Raw genomic sequence first — 16,857 nt, forward strand, 5'->3', positions numbered from 1 at the left:
CCCCTTGCCCTCTGGATCTGAGGCGAGACTGTCCCAGCCACCACCGCCTGAAGAAGACTACAATTCCCAATACTTCCAGGGGCTGCGGAAACTTTGTCAAACAGCACCTGTTGCCATAGCATCCGGGTCCAGGCCAACCAATCCGAGCGTCCCTACCGAGTAGAGGCGGGTCGTTCGTATCTCCGACCAACCGGAGGCGTCTTTGTTGTGGCGCGTGACCGGAGGAGGCGGGAGCGGAGGACCGGCGCCTTCTCCTTGCTTCTTGGGGTCGTGGCCTTGCTCCCGCCGTGCGAGGAAAAGGTTCGGGCGTGTCCACGCGCGTGTGTGCGCGTGGGGCCTGAAGTGCTCGTGCGTCCGGACTAGGGCTCTGCGGGGGCAGAAGCAGGAGCCATGGGCGGGACCTCCAGCACCCGCCGGGTCACCTTCGAGGCAGACGAGAATGAGAACATCACCGTGGTGAAGGGCATCCGGGTGAGTGACAGTGGGCGGGCAGAGGGCCAGCACCCGGACTCGGACCCCAAACCTCCGACCTTCCCCGGACCCGCTCAGCCTGGTTTCCCCCGTCCCGGCCCCCAGTGTTGTCCGGCCCGAAGCCGAGTTCTCTGCAAAGAAGCTTGAAGTTTCAAGACCTGGGAAATTCATTCAGAGATATTTCCTTGTGGTGTGCCAAGTGCTGAGCCCTGTGCTGGGGCGGGTGGGGGAATCCCACGTCCAATTAGGCTCTCCAGGGGCTCGCAGTCTAGGTTGGACTGCATTGCTCCCTCGTTGTGGGACTTTATGGGAAGCCCCAGCCTTACCTTCTGTGAAATGGGGATTGCCTTACTCCTTCTGGTTTCAGGAGCCCCCCCACCCTCATTTTGCACTGGCCTCGTTACCTCTCAAGGTGAATTGGCGTTTTGAGAAAACCTTCATCTGCTCTCGTCCATTTAGTGCTTTCCCTCTGATACCACCCATTGCCACACACTCTCACACCCCATAGACTTCTGCTTAGGGTGACTTCTAGCTTCTTTGCTTTCACTTGATACCTCCACTTTCCCTTGTCTGTGGCCTGCCCGCCTGAGTTTTGGACGAGGCCCAGTGGCTTGATGACAAGTGTCCGCCAGCCTGAGAGGGCCTGAGATAGGCTTGCATGTTTCAGACCGCCGGTGAGTTGTACAGTCAGTTCTCAGCTAGACCTTGCAGAAAAAGTTTTAACGTCCCCCGCATGGGCTTGACACATAAACTGAAAACTTGATTTTTCCCTAGGGTTTTTAGTACACCAGCACTAACTTCATTAACACGTTCTTCGCTGCACCTGAATTTGGAGCCGCTCATTTTTGAAAGTATGCTTGAACCTAGGAAATAAAGCAGTTTCACTTCTGAAAGTTTTATAACCTTTTTTAATTTTTCCTCCTCTGTTATTAGACACCATAAGTAAATGAAATGTGTAAATAATTTTTAGTGTCTGTTATCAGGAAATAAAACTTCTTAAATACTTAAAATGTTTAAAAACTTTTACTCTGAACCTGTTACCTTGAGAAGAATTTATTAAAGTTTCCTTAATAGAAACTCAGACTGTGGAACTCAGTTTTTGGTGTGTGACCACCATTTCTTTATATCATATTAATTAATGTTAGCACCACATTTTGTAATAGAGTGAAGCTGCATTACATTGTCATGGTTTAGTTTGTACTCTCTGGAGTAAAATAAAAACTACTATGAACTCTGAGTTGCATGCAGAGATTTGTTTAATCTTGCCTTAGGCTTTGACTGTTCCGTACCTGAAGGTGAAAGAGAAAAGTAAGGGAGACCAAAAGGAATTTTGGATGAGAAGACACTGGCCAGAACAGTGTATAAATCCACATTCTTTGCCCTAAAACAAAGACAGTGATGAAAGCAAACGAAATTAAAAGAAAATTTGGTCACAGCACAGACATTCATATCAAGTATTAGGTAATAAATAGGATAAGTATGACAGTTGGGTAGATTTTAGACCAAAATGGAGACACTGTTTAAAAAACTTTTTATAAACCTTTTGGGTAAAAGAAGCTGTGTCTTTTGGCCTCTCAACTTGACAGAAGTATTCTTTATTTTTGTCTTTTCTCACAGAGTACATTTTATTTTTATTATTATAATTCAGGCACACACCATGCTTCTTTTGACCTCTGCGCTTTACTTTTCTTCAGGATACACCCTTCACCTGGAATGCCCTGGCAGTGTTCTCCCACTTGCTTCAAATCCTTCTTTTTCAAGGTTGATTTGCATCACTGTGGTTCAGTTTTCTCATCTGCAAAATGATGGGGCTTGAGTGCTGTGATTGCCAAGATCTCTGATCTTTTCCAGTTCTGCAATTCTGTGAGTCTGGCAACACTCTGCATTTCTTGTAGCCATACTCAGCCAATTGCAGTTTCCTCTAAAGATGACACACTCTTGAATTATTGAGTACTGAGGGGGTCATCCTGGACCCAGCAAGTTCTTCGAGGTCCTGGACAAAAGAGCATTAGCTTGGAGTTAAACAGACCTCCGTTTAAGTCTCAGGTTAAACGTTTACTGTCTGCAGCTTTGGACAAATCACTTCTTTATATTTGGTAAGAAGATGAGGTAAGGTAGCTAAAGCATGTAACATGTTGTAGATTTTTTTTTTTTAAGATTTTTAAAAATTAATTTGACACAGAGAGAGAGAGAGATCACAAGCAGGCAGAGAGGCGGGCGGAGTGGGGGAGCATGGGGGAGCAGGCTCCGTGCAGAGCAGAGAGCCCGATGCGGGGCTTGATTCCAGGACCTGGGATCATGACCTGAGCTGAAGGCAGATGCTTTAACCCACTGAGCCACCCAGGCGACCCTCGTAGATTTTTAGTAAAAAGCTGCTGTTGCGATAAGTCTCCTTCACATCCAACGTTTGAAGATTCTCTGGAGATGCTATATAGTTAGTTAGTCTAGTGGCCAGAGCACTTGCTTTGGAACCTGGCCACCTGGTTTAGTCCTAGCTCAGGCTTCCACTAGGCTCTGTGGCCCTAGACAAGTCACTCTTCATTGTGTTTCTTTGTTCAGTAAGTCTAGATACTGTTAGCCTGCTTGTGTTACATGTGTATCAAGCACTACTTTTGAGAAATTTGACATAATGTGTGCAAGCATTTAGTGTTCTGACAGGGTTTAGTACTTATATGAGTAGTAGCTATTATTAGAGTTGTTCAGAGGAATGGATTTATAAACTTACATTGAACTTAAAATAATAAAAATAAGAGCATATTGTGCTCCCATAGGCATATCTGAAGATGTGGGCTATGAAATAGGAGTCCTGTGTTCTGCAGCTGATCGCCTGTGTGACTTTTCTTCAGGCATTTTGTATATCTTTTCGGCTGATCTTTGTATTTTTCTTAGCTCAAAACAGTCCTCTTGTTTCCCTTTGAGGCATGGGGAAGGATAAGCAACAATCTTGGTATCCTAAGTGAGCCACTGTTTCTGGCTCAGGTGATTAAGACATGGTGCTGATGAGGCCCAAACTTCGGTGTTGAACTGCAGATGGGTTCGTTCAACTTAGCTGAAGAAAACATTCCAGATTTCCCCAGTTGTCTGATATTGATGTCATCACTCATAAGAAATGAGTGTGGAGCAACGATTCACGGACTCAGTCACCGCTGGAAAACCAGTTCTGTGTTCCACTGATAAGGATAGTAATTTCATCTTCATTTATCTTAATAGAGGAAGAATAACATTTAGTAAGCAACATAAGGCTTTCAGTAACTAGGCTGTGTTTATTAATAGATAATGTTTTCCCAGATTTTTCTTGCTGAAAATGTCCTCAAGGGCTAGCAATTAAAGGACCTACTTACAATTTTAAGTTTAGAGTTTATTCTTACCCACCAGGTGTTATTTTCATGGTATTTACAGCGTTTTGTTTATTTCCTTTATCCTTAGCAGTTGATAGCTTTCCCTCCACTTGCATAAAATCACCCATATTCTTACGCCTGGTTCCAACTTCAAATTTGAAACGACTCATGGTTTGGATGAAAGGCCACCCTCTTGCCTTGCTTTCCTCTTCAAGTCTAAAATAATTTCTAGGGATAGAAAGCCCAGGCATTTTCATTACTCACATTACATGTGCTTAATAGGATTTTTCTGAGCACCTGCTGTGCCTGTTTGGAAGGTATGCTTACCACTCAGTCTTTCACTGGTTTATCTGAAACATCAAAGCTGTGAGTGAACTCTTCCAGAGCAAATGTCAACTTCAATGAGTATCATTTTCAAAGTAATACTTGCCGTGCTTTCCAGGCATAAATGAGTCTCTGCAACTGGCCTTGAAGTTGCAAGTGCAAATTCATAGGCGCCATACATGTGGTAGTGCGGATACTCAAATGGAACACACCTAAGGCTTTGGGAAAGCATTGGCAGTTGAGAGACCCTAAATGAAAAGAGTATTTAATGTGAGATGTTGTTGAGGATTCTGCAGAGTGTATATTAACAGAAGCCACAAATCCAGTCAGTCATTGGGAATGTTGAGGGATGTTCTTGAGGTAATTAAGCTAGCTGGTAGATGATTGGTCCCTTTCCAGTTTAGATTCTGTGACTTTCTCAGAGAGAGTACCATGTTAAGCTTTCTAGGACTTTTCTTTTTAAAGCATCCTAAGGTTTTATACAGACAGTAGAAGTTCATTTCTACTAACAAATGCAAAGTGGCAAATTACATACATAAGCTAGAAGTTAATTATATAAATCCATCTGTCCTTTCCCCTGCCATGCCCTTAAGCAAGTATTTAGGAGTAATATCTTCCAAATAATAATGGCAGTTTTTGGAGCCTGTGTCTTAAAATGGTCGTTAAAAAAAAGCAAACCAGTACTCTCACAGAAGATGACCTATGCTACATGGAAGACCAAGTGAGAAAAATGAGTCTGAGTCTTTTAGTCAGTTTGATTAAGGCATATCTGGAAGAGAAAAATATTATGAAGATGGGTGTGTGATTTGTTTCTGTCTCATGTGGTTCCAGAATTTACCTCTTAGAAGGGCAGCTTAGAAGGAGTTCCTCTTCTCCTTTTTCTCTGTTCCTTGGAAGTGGAAATACTTTTATCTCTTTGTCCCTCTTATGCAGCCTCCTGTTTCTGAGAATACTGGATTCTAGAGTGGTGGGTGATATGTTTGTGCTCATTTTAGATAAGACCAGCCAAGGGGAGTGGGAAGATTTGAGTGGGAAGACCACAGCACATGTTGGTTTGGTGAGTGGTACGGCCTAGAACTTAGTAAGCCCCATTTCCTTAAGTTTCCCTTTAGCAGCCGTAGAGAATAGGGCAGATAATCAAAGTCAGTGGACTGAAGTCTGTGATGTTAGCAGGCCCTGGCCGTCTTCTCTTAGTTATCTGTTAGAGTTGAACAGTGTTTCTTTTAGTTTGCAGATGATTGTACATCTGTAAGCTATGGACTCTGCCCAGAATAATGTAATAAGCAGATTATTTTGCATACAGCTGAAGAACCAATCCATACATCCCTGAGTCCATGGACCTTAGGTGTTTTGTGTGTGTGTGTGTGTGAGAGAGAGAGAGAGAGAGAGAAAGAGAGTTTACCATTCTTTGCTCCAAATACTTTTTACACATGGTATTTGCCTTGATAGGGAGTGCAGAGAGGTCTAGAAACCAGGTATAGTTGCTACAGATCTTTAAATAGGACAAAAGCTTTTCTAACAGAAGTACCCTGTTTAAGGAAAGATGTTTCCTGAAGAAGCTGCTTCTCCTGCGGAGGGCTGCTTATCCAGTCCTTGCAGAAGCTTATGTTCTATCCCTGACCCTTCTTTGGGTCAGTTCACATCACAAAGAAGAGTTGTTCTGAAGCTATAGATTGTGTGTATAACCCCGACCAGCATGTCTAAATCTTGTCAGCTGCTTCATGAGTACCCCAGTTCACAGAGGAGATCAGGTGAGTGTGCTGGTCTGAACTTACTTCTGCACCCAGAAGGTCACCTCATCTGGTATTAACTGGAGATACAGAGGATAACACAGCATGGCACTTGCCTTGTAGCAACTTGGCTGGGAACGTACTGGGGATGGGGTGAATCATACTTGAAGTAAGCAGAGTTACTACTGTCGGCTGCCACAGATGGGCCTTTGCAAGGGTCTGCGGATCCACTTAGGAAGATTGTAAGGACAAAAGAGGGAGGTTGAGTGGATGGAACTAGAGGGTATCATGCTTAGCGAAATAAGTCAATCAGAGAAAGACAACTATCATATGATCTCCCTGATATGAGGGAGAGGAGATACAACATGAGGGGTTAAGGGGGTAGGAGAAGAGTAAATGAAACAAGATGGGATTGGGAGGGAGACAAACCATAAGTGACTCTTAATCTCACAAAACAAACTGAGGGTTGGTGGGGGGAGGGGGGTTGGGAGAGGGGGGTGGGGTTATGGACATTGGGGAGGGTATGTGCTATGGTGAGTGCTGTGAAGAGTGTAAATCTGGCGATTCACAGACCTGTACCCCTGGGGATAAAAATATATGTTTATAAAAAAAAAAAAAAAAGAGGGAGGTCGACTCTCCACACAGCCCTGCAGTATGTTTATCAACTCAAAGATGAATTGTGCTCCTTCAGATGGCGTGCTTATAAATGTACTGAAATATAATCAAAGACCATGTTGGAAAATGTTTTGAATTGCTATTAGAATTTAGTATTAAGTAGCAAGTTTTGAGGCATCAGGTAAGCCACAAAAGTAAAAGGAAACAATTAGTGATTAGGCTGAAAGAGACTATGTAGCCAAAGAGCATGCATAGGTAGGGATAAATGCAGAGATAGGGATAAATTAGCACTTTATATAATCCTGCTGGGACGTAGGTAGCTGTTTCTGGCAATAACCGTAGCCCAGGTCTTCATGTACTGTGTAGTGAAGGAGCTCGGCACAAACTCGTCCGTTGGTGGATGGACCGAGATGAACTGATCAGTCGAGGTCCCCGTGACTGGAGCTGTATTGGTAGTATCTTTACCAGATGTGTGTGTAGCATGTTAGAGTATATAATGCACCTGCAATCCTCCCTATAACTTGGGCTTAGGTGTTCTTCAGTTTCAAACAAGGAAAATGAGGCTGATGGAGATGACTTCCTTAGGACTGTGTAGCGGGTAGCCAGGGCACTTTCCTGGTTAGCTTTGAGTTTTGCTCTCAAGAAATGATATTTGAGGCTGCTTTAGTCACAGGAAGGAGTTTTGTAATATTCATTTTGAAAGTAGCCATAAGTAATGGCAATATGTGAATTTTGATGAGAAGTAGATGAAGTGGTATTCAGAAGAAAGGGTAGCCAGTCTCCAATACAGATGAAAACTTACAGCTAACACTTGATTTTTAGCAAACACGATCACTTTCTGATTGGGTAGAATATATATTTAGTGTAGTTGCAATTCTTTGACTTTGGTCTGAACTATAGAAATATAAATTAAAATTAAAATTATATACATATATCTGATATGTGAAATTAACTTTGCATACATGACAAATTATAAACAAATTATATTAACTTTGTAACATACAATAATAAGCAATATTAATATTAATTATAAACAATATAACAATATAATAAATTATATTAAGTATGTAACATATACAATATGTTGTATATAATTGTATAATCCACAGTATATATGGTAGTATATGATACACAGTATATAATATGTGTAGTGTATTATAGAATACTGTATTTTTTTTTTTTTAAATTTTCACGGTTTATTACTACTAAGTGGCTATTCCATCAGGCAAGTCACTGAACTTCTTTATTCCTTATTTTCCTCTTTAAAACAAAGAGATTAGAATAGATAATTGCTAAGATTCCTTCCAATCTTCACATGGTAGGATTCTGTGCTTCCGAAGGAATATCTTGTTGATCTGTTGAATTTTCTATATATCAAGAAAACTGATATGAATTAAAATAGCACAGCTAAGCTAATCCTGCCCTATATGAAAAAACACAAAGACCGTGTTAAAGCTCAGCTTCCCTAACTTTACTAGATCCATTCTCCTTTTAGCCAGACCTATGAATAGCCCATGACATAGCACAAATATCTTAATTACATAAGTTATTTTAAATTATACTGTTATTAAAATATATTAAGTCTATGCCACAGTTTTCCTGTATAGAGTACTATAATATGGCCTATGAATACATATGATATGTAGTATATTATATTATATATTGAGTGAGCTTTAAAATCGTTTTAAGATTCTAAAACTTTATACTTGATCTTAGCCAAAAGGCCGAGAAGCGATTAAAGATTCTAAAACTTCAGTAAGCCTCATTTTATCTCCTTAAGAGGAAGTGGATTTATTTTCACATAGGATTGTAGGGGTGTATTGTTTAACAGAGAAAGCACTGGACTAGAGATTGGGGGTTGCTTCTTATCCTGATGCTACCCGTAAGTGGATGTTACTCAGGACTTTTTCCTCCTCTATAAATTTGAGAGGATTGTGGTCAATCTTAAAGGGTTTTTTCCTAAGATATATCTCAGCTTTGCAGATGAGTTTAAGCAGCAACATCAGTGGCTGTCAGTTGTTAGGAAAGAAGCAGCTGACCCTGACATCTTCAAATAGAAAGTTCCTTGACATTGTCCTTTCTAACTTCCATTTCTCTTCTGAGAGGAGTCTTGGGATTTTCCTCCAAAGACCCCAGCTTTTGAGCTGTAGTGTTTCCATTAACCGTATCCCCTGCATTCTGGTTTTGGTCCTGAGATGTTAGTAACTGCTCAGGTACAAACTGTTTTGTTCACTCTTGTTATCACAAGGGCCTTAATTAGTGCTTGGCCTGGTAAACATTTAGTGAATGATTTAGTAATATACAGGAGCTCACGGTTTTGTGGAAAGGCAAATACTTGTTCTGTCGTGGAGCGCCATGTTGGGAGATTTGTGCAAGGTGTGGTGGGGCACGAATAAGGGTAGCCTTGGGTAGGCAGAGTTGGAATGGAGTGGGGAAGTGATTTGGGCAGAGAGGGCATTAGGATGTTTGAAATGGGTTATGAAAGGTGATTCCCTCCCACGGGGCCAGGGGAAAAGGCAGTATAGCCATGTGTAAAAGCAAAGAGACAGCATCCAAAAAGTAGCCGGTATGGGTAGAGAACGAGGTATGAAGTATTTAAGCAAAGGGCTGTGGAAATTGAGGTTGGAGAGTTAGGCCATGACCAAATGATGAGGGAGTCTTGAGTGCTGTGCAGGAGAATTTGGACTTCTCTGTCAACAGAAGGTATGAAGGATTTTGAAGCAGGGAGTTACCATAATCAGATTTGCATTTTAGGAGGATTATTAAGGGTACCATGAACTAGGCCAGGGGAAAGGGGATGAGAGAAGAAATGTGTTCATTGAATATTTAGGGGTTGAGGAATTTACAGCAAAGAGAATGAGGGAGAACAAAGAGTCGAAGCCAAGTCCTCTGTTCTGATTTAGAAAGCTGGATGGAGGTGGTGTCATTAATGAGTAAAGGAAAGCAAGAGGAAGAAGAGATTTTGGCAAATGTGAATTCCGTTTAGGACATGTTGGGTTTGAGGTGCTTGTGGTCTGTCCAAGAGGAGGTGTCCTTCAGGCAGTTCAGTGTATAGGTCTAGCTTTTGGGACATAGGTCTTGGGCTGGAGATAAAGGATTTAGAATGTGTTAATTTATGAACTGCAGTTAAAAGTCAAGGGAGTGGATGAGACGACCAACAAGAGCACTTAGAGTGAGAAGAGAACAAAGGCAAGGAAGCACATGTGGGGCCCTGTGGCATTTAAGGGTAGGCAGGGAAGGGGAAGCCTGCAGCAAGATAGAAGATACGGCCAGAGTCCGAGGGCAGTCAGGGTAGTGGAAGGTCAGAAGAGCCAGTGGACCGGTTTCCACAAGAGGACAGTGACCAAAGGTGTTAGATGCTAAAGGGAAGCCATGTAAACTTAGGTGTTTTATAAGTATAAAAGTTATTTATATAAATATAAAAGGTTATTTGTTTGGCCACTGGTGACTTTTACAGGAACACTGCTGTGTTGCTAGATAGATAGTAGTGAATCAAGGAAGTGGAAGTGGGAAGGTCTCTGTGGGTAGAGGCCAGTTATGTGGCCCAGAAACCTAGATGTCCCGATGACTTCTGCTTCACTTCCACATCTGATCAGACCCTGAATCTGCCAGTAAAACAGGGTACCTGAATGGAACCTTGAGACTCAGACTTCCTGGGTTTGAATCCTGTTTCCATTATTGATCAAATGTAAAATCCAGAGCAGATATATAATCTAGCTGTGTTTCAGCTTCTCACCTATGCAGTGGCGATAGTAAACTGTCTATTTCCTATGATTGTTAGGGATTAAACGAGGAAAGTGTTTTGTTTAGTGTAATGTCTGGCACATAATAAGGAATCGGTGAATGTTAGCTATTTTGAATCCTAAGTATCTTTTGAATGTGTTCCCTTTGGAGTACCATAATAGTTTTTTTTTTTTTATAACAGCTTTATTGTATAATTTACATATTATAAAATCACCTGTTTCTGCGTACAAAACTTTTTAATAAATTTACTGAATTGTACAACCATCAGCACAATCCAGTTTTAAAACATTCCCATCAAACCAATAAGATCTCATTTTATAGTTAATCCAATAAGATTAGAGTTAAACCAGTAAGATGCCCATTTTATAGTTAATCCCCATTCCTATTCTAGCCTTAGTCATCTACCTCTCTACTCTGTATCTATGCAGAGTTGCCTTTTCTGGGCATTTCATATAAATGGAATTATACAGTATGTGGCCTTTTGTGTCTGGCTTTTTTCCCTTAATTGTTGTTTACATCTATCCGTACAGTAGCATGAATCAGAACCTCACTTCTTTTTAGCGCTGATTTTTTATTCCATTGTATGGACACATAATATACTGTTTATCTATTCACCAGTAGACGGACATTTGCTTGGTTTCACTCCTGCTATCTTATGAATAATGCTGCTCTGAACACTCCTGCACGAATCTTTGTGTGGACATATGTTTAATAGCTTCTTAATTGGTCCTTTAGCTTCCTTCAGGGGTCCTCCTGCTTCTGTTCTTGTCCCCCTCCAATCTGCTCTCTACACTGTAGCTAGAGTGATCTTTCTAAAAAGTTAGTCTGATCTTGTCACCGCCCCGCTTAAAATCCTCCAGAAGTGCCCAGTTGCCCTCAGAATCAGTTTAACCTGTTTCACTTGAAGGGTTTACTAGGCGTCTTCAGAACCTAAAACCGTATTTCCCTTTGCAGCCTCTCTCACTATTTCCGTTTCCCCCTCCTCAGCTTCCTGCTTCAGCTGTTCTTCCCCTTTCATTCATAGTGTTTCAGTCATTTATTTAGCCCCTCATCCAGTTAACCAGCTTATTGAGGCTCCAGGGACATAATAGGACAGCCAAATGCTAGCTTGCACGGGCCTTCCTTCTGAGTGTAAAAGGCAGACCCACAAGAATGCCTCACACAGTGGCAAGTGCAATAAAGGAAATAAAAAGAATGGTATGATAGTAACTTGGGGGAGCTGAGGACTCTTAGGGCCTCTGCCTTATTGCAGACTGCCTACTTGTTATCTGTGCTTGGTGTCTGATGGTGGCAAGCCCTGTTTCTCATCTGTACGGCCATGTGTTTCCCTCTTCCTGGAGTACTGTTAGGCTGCGTCTTCTCTTCCTAACACCTGCTTATCTTTCCCAGCGCCACGCCCAAAGCCTGGCTAGATGTCCTGTCCGTTATGCTTTCTGGATTCTTCCATTCCAGGCCCGCGGACTTAGGTGGTGCCCTTCCCATTACATTTCACTGCCTGACGATTGTTTCTTCGACTCTACTTTAAGCAACTTGAAGACTATGAAATACCCCAAGTCTAGCGTAGTTCCTGGCACAGATGTGGTGCATAAAAAAAATCTGTTGAAAGAGCAATTGTTTGTGATTAGCTTGAACGGGAGTGAGCGAAGGATACCGTTTCCTCTGGGACCGGAGGGAAGGAAGGAGCTAAGACCTGTTGCTTGCAAAATTAATTTGTAGGATTAGGGGAGGAAAGTCGAAGGAGTTTTCTTGGCTTACATTTTCTCAGAGATTACAGTTTAATGCACTGTACAAAATGAGGAGGGAAGTTATTTATAATGAGCAATTAGCAGAGCATTAGGAGAAATAAAGAAATAGTGCTGCGGGGTGCATCTTGAAATCTTAAAACTGCTCTTCCTTGCTTCCAGTTTTAGAGCTATTAGATTTCTTTCGGCCTTTTGTTATACATATTGATGTGGATGACTGCATTACTTGGATGCTGTGGTCCCATTTTCTTTCTTGTTTTTTTTTGTAATTGATTTTGTTTTGATGTTGCCTTTTCAGCTTTCGGAAAATGTGATTGATCGCATGAAGGAAACCTCCCCATCTGGTTCGAAGTCTCAGCGGCATTCTGGTGCGTATGGTGCCTCTGGTATTTCAAAATTTTAATTTTAGAAGTTTTAGTAGGAAAATTGAGATAAAAGTTTACTTGATAGTCAATTCTTTTGCACTTCTTTCTCTATTGTTATCTGGATGTTTGGCTTTTTATACGGAATTATTAGAAATCAGTACTAAGGTTTCTTTTAAAACATTTTGTAAGAAAAGGAGAATGAATTCACTGTTAAGCAGTTTTGGGAGGATTTTTTTCCTCAGCCAGCTTCTGTACCCTCTATTAAGCTTTGGCAGGTTGTGTCATATCTTTTGTGAAATGGATTACTTATGGGAATATTAGAGACTTAGGAGCAAATATTTATACTAAAATGAACTCAGAAACAATTGATTTACTATTTGCAAATTGCAAACTATCTCCAGTGCTTTAATTTTCTAACAGATTTCTTCTCAGTTTATAAACAGTTTATTTCTCCTCTGTCTTAATTATTGATGAAAATAAGATGTTAAATGACATTTATAGAGAATTATTAAGCCTCATTTTATCTGTGGATACTGTGGGATAAGAAACTATCTTCCTTTTCTTTGCTCTCCTCTACCCCATCCATTTATTTGTCCAACAAATATTTATTGAGCACCTGCTATGTGTCTGGTACTGTTCTTGTTGCTGCCCAGTTTGATGGATGGACATGCTGTTTATTGGAGAAATGGTAATGAGAAAATAATCAAGATGATTAATCTTGGTCTAAGTAGTTTCTGTGTTTATTAGGAAGGGTATTGTGTGGCAAATCTGCCTCCAGACTGAAATACATTGAGAAAGATGGGATGCTGCCCAAATGCCATTCACTTGGGGACAGTTGTGACCTTACTAATCATTACTTGTAACCATGAATTGAGCTTCTGATATGTTTAAAGCAGAGGCTAAGAGATGAATAAGAAATAGTTGAGTAATAAGTCATGAATAAGAAGTAGTTCTTGCGCTTACGAAACTCCTTTTTCAATGGGAGCATTAAGAGGGGTTCATAACGTTAGAAAGTGACCACTCCTTCCTTGCTGGAAATCCTTTCTTTGGCTTCTGGACCACACTGTTGGTTTTCCTCCCACCTTACTGGCATCTTCAGCCCAGTTGTCTTTGCTGAATTCCCTTAAGTAATCTCATCCACTTGTATGGCTTTTGAATGGTAGTGTAGCTGTGTGGGACTCCCACAGTTGTATCGCTGGCCCTGACCTCTCCCTGAAACAAAATGTAGACAACTGCCTACTTGAAATCTCCGCTTTCAGATCCTCAATGTAACATCTCCAAAACAAGCCTTTCTATTCTTTCCCAGACTTGCTTTTCCGTGTCTTTCTCAGTAAATGGCACAGGTGGTCAAGCGCCAAATCTGGGCCCTGTCCTTTCCTTCCTCCTTACATTAGGCCATAAGCCAGGTCTGTCCGTCTGTCTGCACAACACATCTGAGTATGACCCTTTCACATCTGTCTTTGTGGCTGCAGTCCTGACCCAGACAAGCAGCGGCTTGCTCCTTGTCTTCTTAAGAGCCTCGTAACTGGCTCCCTTTTCCTCTCTCATCCCCTTACACTTTGCCATGCGATCTTGGAAATTGGGGCTTAGCAATCTTGGGAAAAAAAAAAAAATTAATCAGTCCGTGTCACATCCCAGTGGTGGCTCTCCATGGTACATGGACTATAATTTGAAGAGCTTTCCCTGGCTTCCATGGAGACACACCATGACTGGACTCTGTTTTTCATCTCATCATTTATCATCTCCTACCACCCTTCTTTTACTTGTGCACAGTGGCTGCCATCTCCACCAGAAGATAAGCTCCAGGGACCTTGTCCCTTGTCTGTTTGTTCACAGCAGAATTCCCATCTCCTAGGATAGTTCCTAGTGCTTAGTGTTGAGTTACTTTAGGGCAGATGCCATATATATACACACACGCACGCGCACACGCACACACACACACACACACACACACACACGTATATATATACATACATACTTTTTTTTTTTTTTTTAAGAGAGCAGGTGCACGTGTGAGTGGGGGAATGGAGGCACAGAGGGAGAGAATCTCAACCAGGCTCCACGCCCAGCATGGAACCTGACATGGGGCTTGATCTCACAACCTTGATATCATGACCTGAGCCGAAGTTGAGTGTCGGATGCTTAACCAGCTAAGCCATCCAGGCACCCTCATTATACATTTTTAAAGTAGCGACTCATGATCATTCTGGAATATAATTCTGTAAGTTTAATTCAGGTGACATTTATTGAACATCACTCTTGTGCAAATAATTAGGGTCTGTGTTTTGAGAGGACACAGAAACAGAAAAAAAAAATCTTTCCTTTCAAAAAGTTTAGGGTTTTTGGGCAGAAACAACTAAATATATAAGAAAGACAGAAGCATAGGGGCGCCTGGGTGTCCCAGTGGGTTAAGCCTCTGCCTTCAGCTCAGGACATGATCTCAGGGTCCTGGGATCGAGCCCCGCATCAGGCTCTCTGCTCAGCAGGAAGCCTGCTTCCTCCTCTCTCTCTCTGCCTGTCTCTCTGCTACTTGTGATCTGTCTGTCAAATAAATAAATAAAATCTTAAAAATAAAAAAAGAAGGCAGAAGCATAAGAGAAACCTAGACAGAATAACTTTTGGTGTGTAGATATTTTTTTAAGTTGGGAGTTTGATCTAAAATATGATTCACTCTAGATAGATTTCTTTTCTGCCTACTGTGTTGGGGAGAGAGGATGAAAATGGTGATGACAGTGAAGAAATAATGAAGGAATAGTGATAAATAATACTTAAATAATGTTATTTGTGTGCCTGGCACTCTGCTAAATCTTTTATATGTCTTATCTCATTTGATCCTTATAACCCTATGAAGAAGGGACTGTTATTGGCCCGTTTTACATAGAAGGAAATGGAAACTTGACATGATTAATTTTCTTGCCCAAAGTCACAATGCTGGTAGGCAGTGGAGCCGACAGTTGAATTCAACTGTCTTTGAGCCACTCTGTTTTATTATAAGTTGCAGGACACTTTGCTAATTTTTATGGAAGAAAAGTGACAGAATCTAGTTGGAGGGAAAGAGTTCCCTTCTAGTGACGTGCTGTTTGAGTATAGAAGCAACCTTCTTTCTGTAAGCGATTGTTGCTTCTAGCTTTTCCCCACATTGGTTCTCATTGAGTAATGTGTGGAAGGAGAGGTATTTTCCTTCTCGCGTTGGTTTCTTAAACTGTTACTTCAAGAGAGTGGGTATGAGTGGGAAGGCTCTCCTTGAATGCTCCTGGTTTGGCCTGCGGGGCATGACTGGACATTGTGGTGCACCCTGGTTGTGCTGAGGGATCTGTCCCTTCCCAGTTCGAGGTTTGACATGACTGATGGATGCTGGTCCCTGACCACCCTGGGCACTGAGCACTCTTGGAATGCCACCTCATGTTTTGGTGGTCAGGCTAGAGCTGAACTCCAGATGGTAACTGCTACTCACATGTGGCTGTGAACAGTTAAATTAAAATTAATTGAAATAAAGTAAAATTGACATTTTAGCTCCTCCGTTGCACTTGTCACATTTTAGTGCTCAGTAACCGCACGCAGCTGGGGGCTACCTTGTTGGACAGTGCAGATACATCGTTGCAGAAAGTTCTTTTGCGTAGTCCGGTCTGGAATACATCAGGGCATGGCTTTGGGACCTTCATCAGATGATTTTAATGACGTGATGGAGGTCTTGGAGCTTGATGGCACTGTGTGTTAGTGAATCTTGTTGCCTGCCTTTCCCACATCCCAGCTCCTCCCCCCAGGATTGTGGGTAAATGGACACTTCTGGGAATATGTCCCTGGGGTGTACTGTCTTTCCCGCAGTCTATAGAAAGCTTCCTGACCCGTGTGTTGTGGGTGTTTTGGAGATGCTGATTCCCTGGACTCTCGAGTAGCCGGGGAACACCTGTACCCTGGGAACACCTGTACCCTCACGTCCCACCCAAATACTTGCCTTTTCTGTCTGTACCATGATGTGGTACATGATGCAGCCCTCTGAGTAGAATATCTCCCTAACCTCTTCCAACCCAACTAGAGAGAAGAGCCAAGATCTGGTATGCTGTTTTGAAATGATCTTGCCTTTAGGTTAAGAATGCATTTAGGCTATGATTGTGCAAATTAACAGAGATTTATTCTTAAAATTACAGAAAAAGTGTTTATAAAAGTAGAAAGCCTCAAAGTTTACGTTCTTCTCTGCATTTGTCTCATTTGGGGGTTTCGGTTAATACTCAGTAATAGATTTCTTAAGATTTATAACTTAGATGTGTTATGAAATAATTTTTCAAGTCTATAAAAATATATTGATAAAAATGTCACCAGCCTTTTCTACATTTTTCAGTGTCAAGTAAGTTATATATTAAATGTGAGTTGAATTTTTAATATTCATTAAAATGCCTTCTTCCTCATAGGAGTCTAATTCGTACCACCCCTAGGCTATTCATACGTGTGGATATAGGGCAGCGTGTTTGATGGACTGAGAGCCTTGAGATTTCTGTATATAGGAACTATGTTTTGTGATATATATAGT

General features: G+C 41.6%; 1 protein-coding gene across 3 annotated transcripts in view; it reads left to right on the forward strand.

Moving 5' to 3' along the window:
- The first annotated feature begins 219 nt into the window (after window positions 1-219).
- CHCHD3 (coiled-coil-helix-coiled-coil-helix domain containing 3) overlaps window positions 220-16,857 on the forward strand; it is a 277,263-nt gene continuing 260,625 nt past the window's right edge. For all 3 annotated transcript variants that reach the window (XM_032869054.1, XM_032869047.1, XM_032869058.1), the window contains exons 1-2: window positions 220-471; window positions 12,263-12,332. In XM_032869054.1, coding sequence (XP_032724945.1) covers window positions 391-471; window positions 12,263-12,332 — 151 coding nt within the window. In that variant the 5' untranslated portion in view covers window positions 220-390. The remainder of the gene's footprint in view (window positions 472-12,262; window positions 12,333-16,857) is intronic.

This window comes from Lontra canadensis, unplaced genomic scaffold (genome assembly GCF_010015895.1).
Source record: "Lontra canadensis isolate GAN:19392208 unplaced genomic scaffold, GSC_riverotter_1.0 scaffold2, whole genome shotgun sequence".
Taxonomy (NCBI): Eukaryota; Metazoa; Chordata; class Mammalia; order Carnivora; family Mustelidae; genus Lontra; species Lontra canadensis.